The 19,503-nt window shown below is 44.7% G+C and overlaps 1 protein-coding gene across 4 annotated transcripts in view; it reads left to right on the forward strand.

Annotated features, from left to right (window-relative positions):
- The window catches only part of HDAC4 (histone deacetylase 4), a 233,279-nt gene that overhangs the window by 14,474 nt on the left and 199,302 nt on the right, over nucleotides 1-19,503 (forward strand). For 3 of the 4 annotated variants that reach the window (XM_027461718.3, XM_027461717.3, XM_021275821.4), the window contains exons 2-3: nucleotides 7,815-7,909; nucleotides 8,025-8,064. In XM_027461718.3, the coding sequence (XP_027317519.1) occupies nucleotides 7,883-7,909; nucleotides 8,025-8,064 (67 nt within the window). In that variant the 5' untranslated portion in view covers nucleotides 7,815-7,882. Of the gene's footprint in view, nucleotides 1-7,814; nucleotides 8,065-19,503 lie in introns of all 4 variants that reach the window. The other variant, XM_072041163.1, reaches the window with a different exon arrangement.

Consider the following 19,503-nt stretch of genomic DNA (forward strand, 5'->3'; position numbering starts at 1 on the left):
ATTCCTCCAAGGCTTTGGTAGCAGCTGGAACAGGCTCCCAAGGCAGACTTTTATCCTTTCTCCCTCCCACGCGGATCCATCTGTGAGACTGCTTGTTCTTGCTGCTCTTGCTGAGAAACTGGATCAAGCTCAGAAGCATCCTGCTCTTTCAGACCCTGTGCCAGAGTCTTGCTAGTCAGGGAGGGTTCTGTAATCCTGCGAGTTTACATATTCCCAGGTTTTACACATAGTCGGTTGTATTTCTCAAACTGCAGCTCTTCTATGACCTGTGTTTCTGCTTGAGTCAGAGGGGAAAAAAAAAAAATCGAAGCCGTTGCCCACTTTTAAATTGGAGCTCCCACAGGCCGAACATGACTCCTAAAGATGATCTTGTGTTCACAGACTTGGATCATGTATCAGAGGAATTTAGGTTCACTTGTCACGTACTTGATTATGGAACCATAGAATATCCTGAGTTGGACGGGACCCACAAGGAACATTGAGTCCAGCTCCTGGCTCCGCACACAACCACCCCAAAATCAAACCATATGTCTGAGAGCGGTGTCCAAATGCTTCTTGGACTCTGGCAGATTTGGTGCCGTGACCACATCCCTGTCCCAGTGCCCGACCACCCTCTGGGTGCAGAACCTTTCCCTAACCCCCAGCCTGACCCTCCCCTGTCCCAGCTCCATGCCGTCCCCTCGGGTCCTGTCGCTGTCCCCAGAGAGCAGAGCTCAGCACCTGCCCCTCCGCTCCCCTCGTGAGGGAGCTGCAGGCCACCATGAGGCCTCCCCTCAGCCTGCTCTGCTCGGGGCTGAGCACACCAAGGGGTCTCAGGCACTCCTCATACGTCTTGCCCTCTAGACCCTTCACCATCTTCATAGCCCTCCTTTAGATACTCTCCAATAGTTTTATGTCCTTTTCATACTGTGGTGCCCAAAACCACACGGTGCTCAAGGTGAAGCCACACCAGAGCAGAGCAGGACAATCCCTTCCCTTGACCTGGAGCAGTGCCTGGTGTGCCCCAGGGTATGGGTGGCCCTTTGGGCTGCTAGGGCACACTGTTTCCAAAAGCTTTTGTTGCCTCCACACCCTTGTTTTTTCACTTGTGTGTGCAACGCTGCCTTTAGAGCAATACTTGCCGGGGCACCAAAATGGAGCAGGTGCCAGAAGATCCCCTTGTCAGCTCCTTGGTAGTTGGTGTGAAGTTGTGGAGGTAGAAATAACGTTTATACTCTTGCATACTCCTAGCACTGAAAGACAAGAGCCACAAAAATACAGGGAGGGTTTGTGGTGTCCCCTAGAAGATCTAAGGGTTTTCTTTTTTAGACGTGAAGGAGGGACCTTCAGCTTTCAAAGCAGGTATAATTGTTGGTCAAGGTGGTGATTTGCAGAAGCATAGATGTTGCCACAAGGGATTTTGTGCAGAATATGCAAAAAGCACAGTCTTCTAAGTAGCCCTTGCTGTAAAACTTAGTGAAAAAAGGGTGTTTAACTGCAGGCTTCTGCTGGGACCAAGCTTGATGAGTGTTAGGTACACGTTAATTTAACTTTGAAATAGGTGAAGAGAGATCTTGACTTCTGAAATATCAGTGTCCCCTGTGTTCCTAGTTATAGGCTAGCACCTCAGCTTTAGATTTATATCTGGAGATCATCTGGTGCCATGGACGTTCATAGTAGTGAAACCTTCTCATAAGCAAATGAGTATGAAACTGTAGAAATTTTAAAATTATTTTCAAGAAGTTCTGTTGCAAATAGCCTAATTATACGTATAGTGGTTTGCTGTCCTTGAGTTGCTGCGGTTTGGTTCAGTGTTAATAAGTAGCTCACGATCAGTGTTGTTTTCTCACTTGTGGCTGCTGTTCATGTTGTTTCCTTTTAGCACTGGGTGGTGATTTCAGTGCATGTACAGTGCTGCTCGTATTGCAAAGGCTTGCTTAACAAGCTGCTCTATAAAATAATAGCAGGAGTGCTCCAAAAGCAACTGCTAGGGACTGTCTAGAAATGCATTATAGCCTTCCTTGGAGGAACTGTGTAAATACAAAGTAGGTATCAGTTATTCTTGAAGCCTTAATGTACACATACTGTAATTTAACACTTAGGGCCAATGTAGTTAGAGATCGAATCCCTTTCTTAACGCTACGCCATACAAAAACCTGTCACAAAGTTAAAATGTTTAGTGTGAGCATACAGGTAATAAATCCTCGCAGCGTGCACTTGAAAGTGGAAGTTTAAGGGAGAGGCGGAAACACAATATTTGTTCTACTCTAGGCTGTCATGTGAGAATAGCACTTGTAAGGGCTGGCATTGAAATGTCAGCACTTGCTAAACAAATGCAGTGTGTTTTAATTCCTTGAAGTACTGGGTAATGCTCTGTATTTCTTAGATGGTTAGTACACTCAGGTCACTGTGTTGAGCTTTTGATCTGAAAAGTATGTGCCTCTAATTTTGCTACTGCAAGGTAAGGGCACAGAAACAAGAAGCTGAGCAAAGATGTGATGCCCTGCTGTCCAGTCTGGATCTGAACGGTGACATCTACGTGGCTATTATACCACTGCTGAGAAGCTGGATTTGAAATAGCTGCATAGGGTTGGGTTTTCTGTTTAGTTATTAGCCTAGCTGTAATGAAGCCTTCAGGTTCTCAGACTGATGCTGCTTTTTCTTCTTCTTCCAAGTGGGTATCTGAGTGCCGTGCAGGTACTTCTGCCAGTTCACTTGAGTATTTTTAACTTAATGCATGTGTGCGAACCTATTGTGTGGGAATTGATTTAGAATTCCATGTAGTGTTTTAGTGCAGTGTAGGAAGCTGTCAGGAGTAAACACTTTGCAAGATGGGACTCTGTCGTGTCAGTGTAGGGCAAAGCCCAGTTGAGCACGTGGACTTTTTGGATGAAGGAAGAGCACATGCGTTGGTGAAAGAACCAAATGTTTCCCACTTAAATTCTAGGGGAAAAATACGGAGTTTCCTTTCTAGCCTTTCCTTTGGGGAACCAGTCTAAGGCTGGTGCAGCCTGAAGGCTGCAAACTTCAGCAGCCCCTTCACTGCTTGTTCTTGATACCTTTGCTAAAACTTTAACAAGTGAAGAATGGCTCTTACTGCAGGGCCAGCCTTGTAGCTGGTTACTGCCTGATAATTTGTCCATGTAAAGGCCACTGTGCCACTTGACTATTACCAGGGAATTTGTTGTTAACATGTGAAGCCAAAGTTCTTCCTATGTCCATTTGGTGACTGCTTGTGTTGGTGGTGGGCCCTTGTCTTTGTGCTTGGCTGCCATGATCTCCAGTAGCATCCCTGATGATGTACCTGGGGAGGCATTTTGGAAGAGGACAGCTCTCTGAAACACCCTCCTGTGAGCCAGAGACTTGTTTTGTGGGTTTCCTGGCCTTCTGACGAAGTACTTACTGTTTACACGTTTGCTTTTTGGAGTGAATGAAATCTTCTGCTTTCTCTAGCCGATGCTTTCCTTCTCCTGGGTGTCCATCTGAACTCTCTCCTAGAAAAAGAATGGGAAAACTTCCCTCTCTGAAAGAGGTGGGAAACAGTGATTGGTGATTTCTTTGTGTTAATTATAATTCTGCAGACTGTCTCTGTAATGTGTCTCAGCCATCTCTGTTCCAGGCTGAAGACTTATAATCTGCTTAGTGTACACAAGGAATTTGCAGCACGCTGCTGATCGTTTTTCTTACTCTTTTTTTTTTTGCTGCTCTTTGGGTTATCCTGTGTACTTGGAAACAGAGAGGGAAGTCTAGTTTTTCACCAAATATTTGTGATGTTGGAGGAACAGTAAACTTTTATTTGGCTAATACAGCAGCAAACTGGTGTCCTATTTTTAGTTCCTGTTACTGTCAACTCTTCTAGTTGCTCTTCTGTCCGCAGCTGAGCATGAAGTGGATGGTGCGTTTTATAGTGCAGTCTGTTTATAAGAACTTCTTGCCCCTGCGGTACGTGTTTAGCAACAGAAACACAGTCTTCAGAGACTTAAAACTCTTTGAGAGGATGTCAGATGTTGTTGAAGATGTCTTTGGTGACAGCTCTGCTTTGGGTATCGTTGAAACGGTGAGAAACCCAACACTTGGGGGACTGGACGATGCTTCTGGATCCTGGTCTCCTGAGACAGTTTCGGGAAAGCAGCGTGCTGCTGGAGAAGAGCTGAAGTGGTGTTGTCAAAGGGTTGCATGAGTCCTCAGGACTACCGCTGCTATTTTTGTCATCATGCAAAGTGGTGGCTCTGGAGACGTGGTCCCTGGAGGGAAGAGTCAGCCTGGGAGACCGTTTCACGCTGCCTGTGCTCTAAATAGATGTAGTAAATCATTTTGTGGTCATGGTAAATTATTACTACTCCGAGCAGCTATATGCATCTGCTCTTCCTTTTCTCCTCCTCCTTTCCATATAGATTTTACATCGGCAGTCTTTGAAAAACAACCCCAGAAAGGGAACGATCCTGGGTCTGTTGCCAGAGGAGAGCTTGCATCGCTGAGCTGTGCTGGAGGGGCTGCCTCGCACCAGCTCTCAGGGTTTGTGCAAAGCAGGCGCCTGCTGCAGCGCTGGGTCGTCCATGGGCTGTGTGTTGAGGGCCAGGGATCCAAGCAAGCTTCAAGCCGTGGTCGTCATCATCTCGAGCAGAGCGTGTGGGATTGCACTGAAATCTGTTTGCCTGTTTATGCAGCAAGAAATCTCAAAACCTTGGTAGATTTGGGGAAGAAAAAAAAAATAAATCCCGTGTTTTGTGCCTCACATTGCATATATATAAGGACAGATGAATTAATGCCTTTTGGAAGGTGGGTGTTGCCATGGCTTTTGGAGACCGAGCCCTGCGGTGCTGGAGTGCTGCTGCGAGCTGCAGAAGTGCCAGCACGCAGGAGGCGTTCTCCTGGTGTTGCCTTCCTGAGCTTGTCCTCCTGCAAGGCTGTGCCTTGCCCCAAGCTGTTAGCAGCTGGGGGCTCTGGAAGGCAGAGCAGTGTTCCCTGGACCTAGAAGCGAACTGGGGCCCGATTTTAATTATCGGTTACCGCACATCGGTCGTCGTGATGGGCAGAGACACATCTGGGGAGGGCCGAGAAGAGGAAGGGGAGCGTCCATGCTGTCAAAGCACTCGCATGGCAGATCATGAGGATTGCTGTGATTACCTTTAAAATAAATAAAAAATGAGAAAAGCTTTTGGTAGCTACAGAATGTATGGAAATAGACTTGGAGAACTGTCAGATTACTCACACTTCCCAGTTCTGTATCTTAATTGTCGTCTGCATGCCCAGTGGGGGGGAAAGCCTGCTTGGAAAGCGTGCGGAGGGGACACTGTAGGGCCGGGTGGTGAAGTGGGGCCTGGGGGGACTTTGGGAGCTTGGGGTCAGACCTGCTCATGCGGGTGGAGAGGAAGAAGGTGAAGAACCACTGCTCAGGGTTAGGAGCCTTGATTTTTTTTGGAGAACTGTTGAGTGGTTGTGTGTTTAGAGCCATTGGCCTTCTCCCTTGGCCACCTCACACACCTGCATATAGGTGGTTTGTTGGCATGTGTGGCAGCCCAGCCTGCTGGCCAATTTGCTGCTGCTTTCTTTGCCTCATGAGAGTGTTTTTACACACATAGCTGCCTTGACACACTCGATGCAAGAGGCCTGCCTGCCGCACTGCTGAGGGCGAAGCAAGCCCTGTGATGTGCTCCCTAGCAGGAGATCTTCCTGGAAAGCCATCCAGACCTCAGCATCCCAGCCACAGTAGAGAACATTTTGCTTCTCCACACTTGAGAAAGGTCTCGTGAGGTAGTGGCAAAATGACAAGTTTACACCAGAACTGTCAGGAGCAGGGGCCTGAGAGCAACTCCTGGCTCTCAGAAAGAAATTTCTACTTGGGCTGCACTGAGTTCAGCACAAGTGGCGGCTGAAAATACGAGGTTAGTGGGGAAATAAGTTGGGAGGTGACTGCTGTGCCTGTCCTGGGAAGGTCTGTTATGCTTATAATTTATTCAGTCTTCGGGAAGAGATGTAGGATTTTTTTTAAAGGTAATAAAAAAAAATGTATACCTGAACTAAACCTGAGCATGGCCATTTTGTTGTCTCTGTTCTCCCCAGGCACTAGTAATCCCCAAACGTGCAGAAGTTTAATATTATGGGTCTCTTTCATGCCTGACTGAGTTTAGATAGACCTCTGGGGGAAGAGCTGGGGATAGGTAAGGCAGTGGTGCTGCTAAATGGATTTGCAGCTGCTGTGTCGGTCGAGTTTCTTCAGAAAATAAATACATCTTCTCATTGTTTGTGCTCTCGCCTTCATTCTTGCGTCGTGTGAATGGGCAGATAAAAATCTATTAGCTCTCCTCTGAGTTCTTCCTTGTCTGCAGCTGCGATTGCTTGTGCCATAACATTACCTGCTAATTTTATTGGAAATGAATGATGTTAATATTTGCTAATGCCTGGTCTTAGCTGACCTGACTCTTCAACAGGATGTGCAAATTAATGGAACTGGAATATCTTGAACACTTGAGATGGCAGAGACCTGTAGGGATTAGAAATGACACTTAAGTAATTTTCTCTTAATTTAATGTGTAACATAAAAGAGCATCCCAGGTCCCTGAAAATGCGAGACAGGCGGGGAAACTTGGCGAGTAGCAATGCTGAAGCACTTGGGGTAGAGAGAAATGACCATTTAGAGGTGGTTTTTTTTTTGTTTTTTTTTTTTTAATTGTGATACAGAGAGGATGGCCTCTTTGTTAAGCGGAATATGCTTAGGCAAACCAGGGAAGCAGTGCCATAAATCAGGCCCCGTGCAAGGTGGCTGTGCTGGTATTGAAGTCTTAGACCCGCTTTGGCCGCCTTATTGGAAAGCGACACAAATATCTAATGACAGCAGGGAGGGGTAAAGTGGAGCGTGGTAAGAGCTCTTCCAAGAATAGATGGGACTGTGCGAAATGCGATGGCAAAGACAAACTGGGGACAGGTGCTCCTTGTGCAAGCAGCGCCTCGTACCCTACGTGTCCTCCGCCCAAGGTTAGGGAACAATGGCAGTGAGGAGCTGCTCCCGAGGCTGGCTGTCCTCTAACGCCTGGTCCTCAGGGCTAGGAGAGGTTGTCTCATGGGAGCCTTGGTGCTGCTGATGTGCTCGAAGAAAGGGAATAACCCTTTGCTTCACGTGGAGACAGCTGGTTTAATCTGTTTCAGTAGCTCTGGCTGATGGCACCTATTGCTGGCAGGTCTCTCCCCTTCTGCACATTAAAGCAGAGTGAGCTTTGGGATACCCTACATGTAAAACTCAGCTTTTTAGAGTGCTTTCGCAGGCTTCTTTCTTGCTCTGATACACAGCTTAAAAATAATCAGGGGTGGTGGATTTTTCCTCAGCAGTATGATGTTGCTTCTTAATAAACTGCTGGAGGCTTGGCAGAGGGGGAGCGCAATGGATTGTGTGGGCTTTTTTCCTTCCTGCTCCAAGACCACTTCTTGGCACCGAGGGATTTTTCTTGAGACTTCTTTGGAGAGCAGATGCGTGAAGTACAGTTACCACTCATACATATGGCTCTTAAAATATGGAAGCTGTTGGACTGAAGTGGCTTCATATGGTACTGTTGAAGGATCAGAACGAACATGCGAGTTTGGGGGGTTTTGAAGACTTGAATGTGTAGTTGAAAAGTTTTTTTTCTGGTTTGTTTTTACAAGGTTAAATATTTGCATTTTTATGGGTATTTGAAATTGCACCCATAGCTCTGAAAATTACTCTTTCTGCAACGTTTGATGCCTAAAATGGTATCCTAGATTAATCTCCTCTTCTGGCAAAATGTGCGCTCTATAGTGTGTAATTTAAATGGTTGTAAATCTTAATTCTCTAATGCAGGCATCCTTTCCTTTTATTGCAGGTTCCCATCTTGAGAACGATTAGAAGATACTCTGCCACCCTATTGGATTATTTTGTATACAGCTCAGCATGTCACTGTGCCCTGGATTTTATAAGGTGGCCATGATTTAATCCCCACTTCCAATTTCTATGTATTGGTGAAGCATTGGAGCTCTTTAGAGCTGCTGTTACTTGTGTGGAAACTGACCTGTCTCCAATCCCTTCTCCAAAGGACTCGACGTTACTAGCAATGAGCTCCCAAAGCCATCCAGGTAAGGACAAAAACCCTTTGAATTCACTAACAACAGCAGAATGCCACTGGACTTGGCAAGAAGTGTGCTTGCGTGGGACGAAAAGGCTTTTTGTTGTGTGAACAGGCTTTCTGCTGTGCCTGAAATGGTAATCCAGTCCCTCTCTCTGTGCTACTGTTTTCTTTAAAATCAAAACTTTGCACCAGGATGCAAAGTCGAACTGTTATGAAAGTTGAATTGGTTATGAAGAAATCTTACTTATGTTTCTAATTGGTGTGTTACAAAGTGCTGATAGTTCTAGGTGTTTTCTGAGATGCTCACCTGATGCTTAACTTTGTTAAACCTGCACTGATCAGCCTCATCTGTATGTACTGTTCTGAGGAATGGGCATGGTTCTACTGTTGAGTCTTCGCTAATATTTAAGAAGTCTCTTGGTTTTTAAAGTACTTTCTATTAAGAAGGAAGAGTTTTGCTGGAGTTTTTGCTTTTAATTGATCCATATTAGTGTTGGCTGTGGGATGATCCCTAATGTGTTTGTAATTTAAGACACGTGATTCATCCCTACAAGACTGCATGTTTCTGTCCTTCAAGAGGCCGTGTTGGTGCTCAGTTACCTCCTCCTTGCTTACAGTTTTGTTAAACGTGTATTTAGTGTTTCAGGTATCTGTGTGAGGCAGTCATTTGTGGGTTTGAGCATTGGAAGGTGAGTTTTTATAGCGTGCTGATGCTCCTGCTTTGGCCATTTCAGTTTATGGTTGCAAGTAATGACTGCTGGAAGTAACTAACTCAGTAATGATGAGGTCCACGAAATTTATCCGTGCTTTTGACAGGTTACTTTTGTGACTTCTGTTTAATTGGTTTTAGGTTAACAGTCAAACAAGACTGAAGTCCACATCTCCTTAGATTTAGGGCGTTGTGTATTTGTGGGGGAAGGATTTTGTGTGCTTCAGAATGATTTCTAGCAGTGTGTTAGTGGCTTTTGAGGCTGGGAGCAAGAAGCACTGCAGTAAATAGGGATGCTGGAGGTTACAGGCAGCAGTCTTGAAAACTTGACCCTTGCAATAAAAACTGAAATGAGTTTACAAGTCTCTGAAATGATCAGCCTTATCAAAAAAGAGAAAAAAAAAAATGTAATATAGCAGTCTCTTAGATTTTTGAGACTTGCTTCTGGTACAGTGGGGAGTTGGGAAACCAGGTACATGCCTATGAGTGATGTTCTGCCTGTAGGTATTTGTCTGTGATGCATTTTCTGCACTGCAGGGTCTTTCAAGAGGTCGGTTCTTCAGTTTTGTGGATAGCTCTTACTTGAATGTGTTCCTCCCTCAAATCTGAGAAACACTGGGGAGCTAGTGGCTTTTTTCCTCACAGTACTGGGATGGATTGAGCATGTGCTTATGTTAAAAAAAAAAACAGTAGACAAACCTAATTTAATAGAGCTCTATTTATAGAGCATCTCTCCAGGTATTCTAGAAAGGGAGATGTCATTCTGAGCTGGGCTGCTCTGTTGGTACAGGGGTAGTGGAAGCCCATGGCTTGTCTTCTGTTTTTGTCTTGTTTTCCTTGAATTCAAATGCAGCTTTCTTGTTTATCTTGCCCCTTGTTTGGTGCTCCTTCTTTTGCCCAAATTCTGTACTGACAACGTACCAGGGAGCTATATAAGAAGTGCTAATGCAAGAAAGCAAGAAGCTCCTCATGCAAGAAGAGTTTTTGCGGTGTTATAAATCTGTGTGAGTCTCCTGCTCAAACAAATGTTTGAATGGCTCCTTCTGGGATTGATGGTCTAATCGATGCCCAACTGGGTGGCTGTGGACATGCATGTGTGCTCCTGAGCTGCTGCTCCTAAACCTGCTTGTCCCGGTGTCACAGAAGGGCTTTGAATGAGGTATGGGTTGGCTCGATATGACGGGAAGCTGTGACTTCTGTATCAGCGTTGGGTAGAAGGCAGTAACCCTTGAAGTAAGGTCTTGGGAGAGAAAGTCAAGGACCATCATCAACTGCTTCACTGGACATTGCTTAAAGGATGAAAAACTTCCATAAAATTAAAAATAAAAAGCCAAGGAAGTGATTTTGTGGTGTGTTTACAGAACGTTGTGTTAGACGTGGGCTTTGTATGAAAATATTTACAAATGGTATTAATTTCTGCAAAGTTTCAGGTCTCATCAAACACTGCCTAGGAATTCTGTACCTGTGCCCTTCCTAGGCTTGGGGTTCTCGTTTTGCTTCCGTCTCCAAGGTTCACATTCTGTGGTGTTTCACGATGACTTTCCACCTCTGGCTCATGCTGTGGTATTCTTAATGCTGGCTTCTCTTTTGGAGTCAGTTTTATAACATTTGGTGGAAACAGTTTCCGAGCCTTGCCAAAGATGACATCTGGGCTTCTCATGTCAGTTATGATCGCTATTTTGATTATATGGCTACAGGTAATTATTGCTAATGATGTGCATTGTTTAAGGGAATGCTCTGGCTTAACTCGAGAGCCTATTAAACTTTGCTTCAGTGGGTACAAGCTTTCTTCTCTAATCTTCTCCAAACCTATCACTAATGGGATTTTTTAGGAACAGAGCCATAAAATTGGTGCAGTGTAGATGAATGGAAGTGCTTTTTTTCCTCACAGGAGAGCTTTGAAGAGTGAAGGAAAGTTGCATGCTGAAGGCTTCTCACTGAATGGGGTTAAAAATACAGAATTTGTAGTCTGAAGTAAATGACTTGCTTTTGTTCTTTCCCCCCCCCATCACTGCTATTTATTTTGGGGGGGGAAGCCTTGTGTGCCCCTTGTTTGGGGCACAATGGGAGCAGAGCGAGGGGACAAGGCTGCAATCAGACCTGGGGTGGCAGGAGGAAGAGGAGGAGATAGCGTAGACCTCGTCAAGACAAAGCGCAGAGGCATTGCACACCCCTTGGCTTTTGGCAGAGGAGTTGCTGCTTCTTCCCGTGCTGGAATAAAGCTAAAAAAATAAAAAATAAATTGTGCTAAAAAAGATGGAGTTGCTGCGAAGTATAATTAAGAAAATTAGGCTAATTAAGATAACATGTAGGATTATGACAAAGCTTGGTGGGGGCAGGGGCAAGCATGTTTAGTTTCACTTCTTAACCTGCAAGTGCTGCCCACAACTTGAACTTACCTCACGTAACCCGTGCTGCTGATGCCACTCATCTTACCCAGGCTGACTTGCGTGTGTGTGTGGTTTTGTGTTTTTTTCTCCTATTGACCTTAAATGATTTCCTGATGACCCCCTCCCCCCCTCAATTTTCAGTGGCTTAAGTTTTGCTGTCACTTAGTTCTTTAATCAGTAAAGATTGTTCTACTGATACCAGTTATACATAAAGATCAGTTAAAAAAAAAACACACAACAAAACACTTAAAGTTAATCACTCAACTGATTTGTATTTGTTTAAAGTTCACAGTCCTTTGTAAAAACTGAAAATCTCCATGTTCAATGAAGCATTTTGTTTATGAAATGTTATCTTACAGGAATTAGCCAGTCTGAATGCAAATGCTATATTCTTTCTTCAGAGCTACTCTTGCGGAGATGCAAATTTTATTTACATTTTGAAGTGCTGAATGTTTGATAATTAGGAATATTGAAATTTAAGAATGAGTTGCCTATCTAATATGGAAAAATCTGCAGCAGGATCATTAAAAGCAGGAGGAGAGACCTGAGAAGGCAGAAAGCTTCATGATCACACAACATGAGGCAAAATGAGGTAGCAAGTCATGTGCTGTGATTTGCTAGGCTGAGAAATACTTTTGTATGGCATTTTATCTGCCAAGTGTAAGGAGCCACCCTCCTTTCATATTCCATGGCTCAACGAGGCATGGAAAGCCATTTCATGCACTATACATAAGAGCTTTCCCTGTTAGTCTCTCAAACATTTTGCACCATTGAATAAATATTTGATGCGTTCTCTTTTTAAAGATTAAGAAGTTTCTGTGGAGATGCATTTCAAGCTGGCTTTAAATGACACTGACCTACTTTCTGGCAGTAATGAGTCTGTTTCTGTAAGTTATCTGGGGGCAAGAGCATTCTTTCAATAAACATAAGGGCTACAGGAGTAATTTCCAGTTCTCCTTTAGCACAGTTGATACTTGGTGGCTGCTGGCTGGAAGAGGATTTGGACACAGCCTGTCCCTGCTTGCCCCTACTTGTCTGGTGCTCCGTTACTACAATGGGATTATTCTAGATTGGGCACTCGGGCTCCTACTTACAAGTAAAACACAAGTTATAGTGAGCATAGGTGAGTAGGCTTTGAGGTTGGTTGAGAAATAAGCTCAGCAGCAAGATCTGCCAGAGGTACTCATTTCTGCTTCTCTTCCACGTGGGGCAAAATAAGCTGCATGGGAGCGTGGTCATGAGGGTGATAAGAAATGTTGTGACCTAAGGACCTCACCTTGAAGATGCCACCACTTCGGACCTGACTGGTAACTTAATTTTCCCTTGCATTTGTTTGAGAGCCCTTGGTCGGTCATAGTCAAGTCTGGCATCCTGACTTCCCTCCTGATGCAGTACTTCTCAGCTTTTTCCTCTCTAAATGCATTGTTGATAAAATGCGTGTTAAGAGAATCTTTCTGTTGCTTGGGTCGAGTGTCCTAGGTTGCTTTTTAGGACTGGGCTGGTAACTGTGGCTATCCTGTTGGTATTTTATCTGCCCAAGAAAAGGCTTTGGCAGCTATCTTAAACTACAGCATATGGAGAAGTTTCTTTAAGGACTGCATGCTATTTTGACAGTGACTGGAGGTAGGAGGTGTTCTGTAAAATCTCCTGTTACAGGAAAGTTGTCAACTCTGGAAGAAAATTTGAAAGGCATAGCAGTGGAAGATTAGACTTCTCATTATGCGAAAGAAGTGGCTGTTTCTTGATCCTTAGAATGTGTCTCTCTGGGCTTGGTTGTCATTCATGTGAAAAGCAGTGTGATTTATTGTTGTATAGGATGTGACTCGGAGAAAAGTCCCCGTTTCACCAAACTGCAAAGCAGAAAGGCTCTGTTGATCATTTAGCTGCTGTGATGGCTGCTGCATGGTGGGAGCTCACAAACTGAGCTGTACAAACTGTGTTAGAGCTCACGAGGAGTCCTGTGGTCCAAGCAACACGTGTTTGATCCACAGAGACTGTTCTTTTCAGGGAGGTGATGCCAGCCTGCACCAGAAAGCTTTGGTTGGGAGAGCTGAAAACCTTTGCAAGACCAGAACCGAGCACTTAATTTTCTTTCTTCAGCTTGCGAGTGAAGAAATATTCCTCCAAGTATTCATATGTATGTGTAAGCTGAGCACAACCTGGATTTCCTCTAAGGAGAGCAGTCTCGTTTCGAGGACCATGGCAGTTTTCAGACTGCTACCCTGGAACCTGTGAAGCTTTTGCTTGCTGGAGCTTCAAATAGCTGAGACCTTCTGTGCCAGGTTTTTATTGTACCCTCCAAAGAAAAGAATTGTTTTGTGCTTCAACTTGGGGTTCAAGCTGAAGTTCCTTCTAGGTCAGTGTCCCTGCTAAGTGTGTTCCTCTCGCTTCTATTTTTCCTTTAGATGCAGTCCTTGCACTTTGGAATTCTTTAAAAGCCTGCTTCTAAAGTAGTGTTTTAGCCTGTGATGTATCCTGCGGTGTAAGGATGAGAAGCAGCTGAGAGGGAGATAACTGAATTATTTTGAATGAGGCATAGGATGAGAAAAGGATAGAAAAGAGGCTTCTCTTTTAAAGTCAGATGATACTATTTAAGATAGTCCTTAGCCCCCAGTGTCTCACTTGGGAAGCAGACAGACTTTTTTTTCTGTCTGCTTACCGTGCTTCTGCTTCACTTTTGGTCAGCCTTTGTTTGACCCATATCTTCTCATGTATGCTTCCTTAAATTAGGTTTGTTACTGGGCTGTACCAAGGAGTGTGTTCTCAGTATTTATCTTAAATTATTCAGCTTGTCTTAGCGCCAGGCTCTCGCATCGATGAGGCTTGTCTTTGTGCCTGTGCTGTGGTCAGATCAATTAGGCCAGTGCTGATCCTGAAGGAACATTTCAGTCACTCTGGTGACTCTGAAAGTGATTCAAGAGCAGGGGCAGAAAATCCACTTATTTGCGGGTGGATGTCAGCCATACGTGGCATTTTTCATCCTTTAAGCACAGGAATTTGGCCATCTGATTACCTGTGCTTTGATAAGTGCTGTTTACCCTAACTTCAAAAGAAAAACACTGTTTTGTTTTGTGAGAGCTCTTGCTCAAAAGATTTTTTTTTTTCTTTAAGAAGGTTTTCGTGTTGGTTGGGAGGGAGAAGGGTGAAGAAAAACCAGCTGTGCAGTACGTTGGCCATTGCATCTCCTATTCCTGTTCCTCCTTTTTGTTCTTTTCTTGAGCTGTGGTACTTGCTGTTATTTTCTTTGTCCATTGGCACGTTCCTGTACACTGCTGGCTGGGTAGGGGCTGTGCTTCAGTGACTTCGTGCAAGTTGACTTGTGGATCAGTGAGAGATGGGGTATACAAGTAATTCTTCCTCTAAGAACAATAATATTAGTATATCAGGAGATCTTTACATAATTTCGTTTTTATAACTAAATAAAATGCTGTTGTTTCATCAGTTACTGGGAAAACTACTGGGAAAAATAGATGCTTTCCAGGCAGTGCCCCCTTGTTTGCTTCAAAGTCCTTGACAGGCTCCTGGTGCTGTCATGGTTTGGCTCAATGGTGCTTGATAGATGGATGTTCTGAAATGTTGAAGCACATTTTCAGCCTTTCAAAAGGATGAAGCTGATATTAAACTTTGCAGCTACTGAAATCTGAATTACCTACAGGAAAATATTCATACGGGCTTTTTTTTTGAGATGCTCCTGTCTCCCTGTAATCTATTTCAAACTGAACTAGATCAAGATTACTTAATGTCTTCTTTCAAACAAAAAAAAAAAAAGAAGTGTGCTGACTGTGACTATTTAGGGATTCGTCTTGAATTTCAAGCATGATTCCAGCTTAATTTTTAATGCTTAAAACCCAGCTAGGTAGCCTGGAAGAGCCCTTCAGAGCACGGCGTGGTTCAGCAGCACCCTAGATGTCGTCAGCCTGTGGGCCTCATACCACAGCCACTGCCTGGCTGAAGGGGCAGAGAGGCTCTGGCAGGGAACCCACACAGCAGACTGGGCCTGTCCAATATTTATTTCCAGCCCCTGTACCTCTGCTGTGGCTCCATCAGAGCTGTCCTGCAGGCCGGAGGTGTGAGGCCTTGGTGCCCTCCATGAGGATGGCTGCGCCTTGCCAGCCCGCGGGGCCTGGGGAAGGCACCTGGGCAAGCCTGTGGCAGTGCTGTTAATTACCCTTTTGAGCTGCTAATTACCCTCCTGAGATCTCTTCGGGAGTGGTAAATCTGAATTTCTCAGCCCTGTTTCTGCCACCCGTTCAGCTGAGGATTTTAGCAGTGCCACCGACTCCTCCGCTGGATGCTCCTGACCACGGGCAAGGTAGAGTTGCTTGCAATGGAGAGAATTTGTGGAAAATCTCAGCGCTGCAGCTGCAGTCTGTGGTAGGGCTGGGATCAGGATGTTGGAGGAGTGACAGATGGATTCAAAGAAATCATTTAAAAAAAAAAAATCAATCCTTACCCTTTCACTATTCAAGAATCTATGTACTCATTCTGTTTGTAGCTGCTGTGTTGCCAAACCACATAAATAGCTTTACAGGGAAAATTGTAATCGGAGTGAGGTCTAGTCTGTGAGCTTTGAACTGCTAGCCTTGGCTTCAGGTAACCATTTTGTCCTGAAAGGCTGCTGCTGTAGGCATGTAACCCCGTCAGGCTTTGTGTAATCACAAGATGTGTGAGCCTTGGGGTGAGGGGGTGTGGGGCTCAATGCCTGTCTAAGCAGTTGACTCGTTGCATTGTCTATGTTGATTTTTTTTTTTTTATGGTATTGCTGTCCATGAACTACTGTGTAATGACTGTTTGCTCTCAGGTTTCACTTTCTAATCAATAGACCAAGATCAATGCAGTTATTTGTAAATGTGGTCTCTTTAGATATCCAGCCAGTCAGGCCGGGTGCTGCTGGGATCGGTAATGCCACCCTCAGTTGCCTTGCTCACTGAGAGATGAGAGGACAGCATTTTTCTTTTTACTGCTGTAAAGTTGGTCCAGTTTTTTTTGATCAATTGACAATTCTTCAGGCAGAGAAACCTTACAGCTCAATGAGATGCACTTAAACTAAAAAAAGCACAAAGATGATCCTTTGAGATAGATTTTAAAAATTCTGTTTGTTTAAATCATGCAATTTAAGGACAAACAGACTTTTTCACTCCTTTAACTGTGACCTTTTTTTATGCTGGATATGAAAAGAAGCATCTTAGTTTAAAACTTTTCCGTGGTAGTGTGCTTCTGCTCTATAAAATGCCTGAGCTGCTCTTGTGGAGCAAGGTAAAAGCCTGAGCTAGACCAAGCTGATTGTCTTTCTCTTCCCTGGTGAAAAAATAGCCCAGAACAATAGAAAGTCCAGAGCCCTTAAACCAAAAACTCTGTTAGTCCATCCAAGTCCATCCTTGACTGTCACTTCAAGAGAAAGTCCAAAACTTCCAAATACTTTGTTCTGAGCAAGGTGTCCCTGGTCTCGTACAACCTTTGCCAGGAGAAGGCATGCAATCCTTGCAGCTCTGCAAAGCAAGAAGAAGGGCTTAGGCATCTGTTCCCTGCTGACAGCAAGTATCTGATTAGCATTAGATTTTTTTTTTTCTTTCCAGCAGGTGGAAGGCCTGTTCTGCAGGCTCGTAACTCTTGACAGGTTTATCATGAAGGCTTCTTGGCAGGTAGGGGTGATGCTGCTCATTCAGTCTGCCTTCAAGATTCTGGCTTTTTTTTCCCTGTAAAACGTGGCTCTGTGCAGTAGCTGCTTCAAATAGATCATGGGATCCTTTGTTTTGCTTCTTAGCATCCCAAATTGCAGCAGGTAGAACCCTTGCAGGGTCAGTATACTTTAATTGTTACCTCTGCCTCCACCAAAATATATTTCAGGTGATCTGAGGAAACAGCATCAGTTTATATTGACAGAGGATCAGGAAGACTCTGAACTAATGTTATGTTGCTTGTTTTTTTCTCCACGAGAAGGGATTTGCATAATGTTTCTGTCCAGTCACTGGGTTCTGCTGTCTTACTCTGGCTTTCTCACCAGGCAGCTGTGTAAGAGTTTTGCTTTTAACTCTTTTTCAGTTGCATTTGTCACGCAAGACCTCAGCTTGTTTTTTTTAGCAGTTGACCAAATCACTTTCTTGCCGGGTGCTTAAAGAGAATTCCTCCTCCTCCACTGATTAATGTCTGGCATGGGGCATGAAATAGCTCTTGCGTCAATAAGTCGTCACAACCTTTGCTTGTCTCTGTCAGCGTAAATACGGTTGGACTCTAACATGCCCCAAAGTAGGCCAGAGGTTGCTAATTTTGCAGCTGCAAAGGGGCTGAGTCCAAAAGAGAGCTGCGGGATGCGTGTGCTTGGTGGGACAGCAGAGCTGCGGCAGTTCAGGTTACACCTTGGGCACGCTCCGCCACCTCTCCTCTCCGCACTGCTCTTTTTGTAGTTTCTGGAATTACAATACATCTTAAAGATATAAACTATATGGCAACAGTCTTAAAAGGAGAGTGTTTTTAGGTGCATTTGTGGTTAGTTACTAGAACAAACGTGGTCACTTTTATAACTATGAGCAAGCCGAGTACCTTTCTGGTTGTACCCCAATTGCTCAGGTTCTGCTTGAATTATGAAAAGCAGATGCCACCAAGCTCAGGACAGCGCCTGCAGCAGCTTAGGGCTGTGCCTGCTTTGTGCTCCCCACCTCTCTGTGGACCATGGGGTGAGCTGAGACCTTGCTTTCCCCCGTTGCCTTTGGTCCCTTGGGAAGGCTTGCTTGTCAGATCGCTCCTCATGCTGCCTTTTTGTGCCTCTAACTCTGCAAAGCTACTGTTTGCTTTTGTCAGGGAGAACATAGATACCATTAAAAAGAAGAATGGGATGTTTTGGGATAATTGATCAAAGTAATTAGGGAACAGTTACTTAATCTTTAGAGGGTTCCAGCAATCAGATGGAAGAAACTTCCTACGAAGCCATTTGCTTGAAAAACTCTGCTTGTGCAAACCAGGTGCTGAATGCTTCCAGAAATGGACGGGGAGAGACCTGGTAAATAACTCTGCAGCTTTTAAAGACAGCTTAGGGCTGAATTTTTCAGGAAATGTAGTGACTGTATGTGTTCACTGAGACGTCAGAAAACCGGAGTTTTACTGCAAGGATGACAACATGTTTCAGGTACTCCAGTCACTGATACTGTTTTTTTTTAATTATAACTGAATGGAAAAACAAATGCACGCTTACTATCAGTAGTAACCAGTGTGTAGTGCGTGCAGTGTTGCTGTGCCCCCTGGCCACGCTGTGGTGGTGGCAGAGTGGCACCGGCTGTGCCGCTCGGCACGTGAGCTCCGTGGCAGCCTGCAGCTTGGCGTTGGCATGGCAGTGCCTAATGAAGTGATGCCGCTTTGCTGGAGCAGCTTGATCCTTGAAAGCCGTCCACGGTTCGCCGATAAAAAGTCAAGCAGAAAAGGAGCAAAACGAAGCAGGGAGACACGTGGAAACTTAGAGCAGCAATGATTTAACGCGACAAAATGTCCTGGTGGTTAAGGCACGCTGAAGAAATGTGTGTAAGTGATGGAGTTAGATGTAAAGCAATGCTTTTCCCCCTCTTGCAGGGTAGCTGCAGCCTGATGCTTCAGACACAGGCTTCTTTCTGTGTCTGGGTTCTCGGGGAGAGGCTTGAGGGAGCTGCTGAAGAGCCTGAACCGATGCACGTCCAGCTGTTTGTCAGCGCGAATCGGAGGCTGGGATAAAGGCTGCCAGTTCGCTGAGACTACAGCAGCTTCTCCTGAAAGAATGCACTGATTTTAATTAAAAGGGGAAAAAAAAAAGTCTGTTCAGGCTTTCTGGAAGCATCTTCCTTCTCCGGCTTGGATCACTGTGCCAATGCCTCAGAGCTCCCCTACCGGTGGATTTGGCACCGAGGAGACCGGAGTAGTTGCGCAGGCTTGATGGAACAAATGGCATTAGAAATATTAGGAATATTCCTAAAGCTTACAATAATGACTTATTTTTTAATTCTCTTAATCTGTGTCTAAATAAAAACAAAGCCTGCTGGTGGAGGGATGGGGGGAAAATTCTTAGAAGCACCGTTCCCGATGAAGGTTTTTGATGTAATTCCACCCGTTCTGAGAAGCCAGCTGCTATCGAACCAACTGTTTCCTATTTAACTTTCCGAAAAGTTGTTTGTCCTTTAAAAACCAATCTGTTGGTCCTGATGCATATGCCAGCCTCCTGCAGGCATGCGTAAGCCTGAAAGGGCAGGCCCATGTATGATTTGTAGCTATAAACACTTTGAGTGATACAGTCCATGTCTATTTGATGAGAAAGCTGTCCACTTGCAGTTCATTTTCCTTGCCAGAAAGGAAAGTGTGGCTTGTTCTCAGCCTGAAGTAGGGATTT

This window comes from Anas platyrhynchos, chromosome 7 (assembly GCF_047663525.1).
Source record: "Anas platyrhynchos isolate ZD024472 breed Pekin duck chromosome 7, IASCAAS_PekinDuck_T2T, whole genome shotgun sequence".
NCBI lineage: Eukaryota > Metazoa > Chordata > Aves > Anseriformes > Anatidae > Anas > Anas platyrhynchos.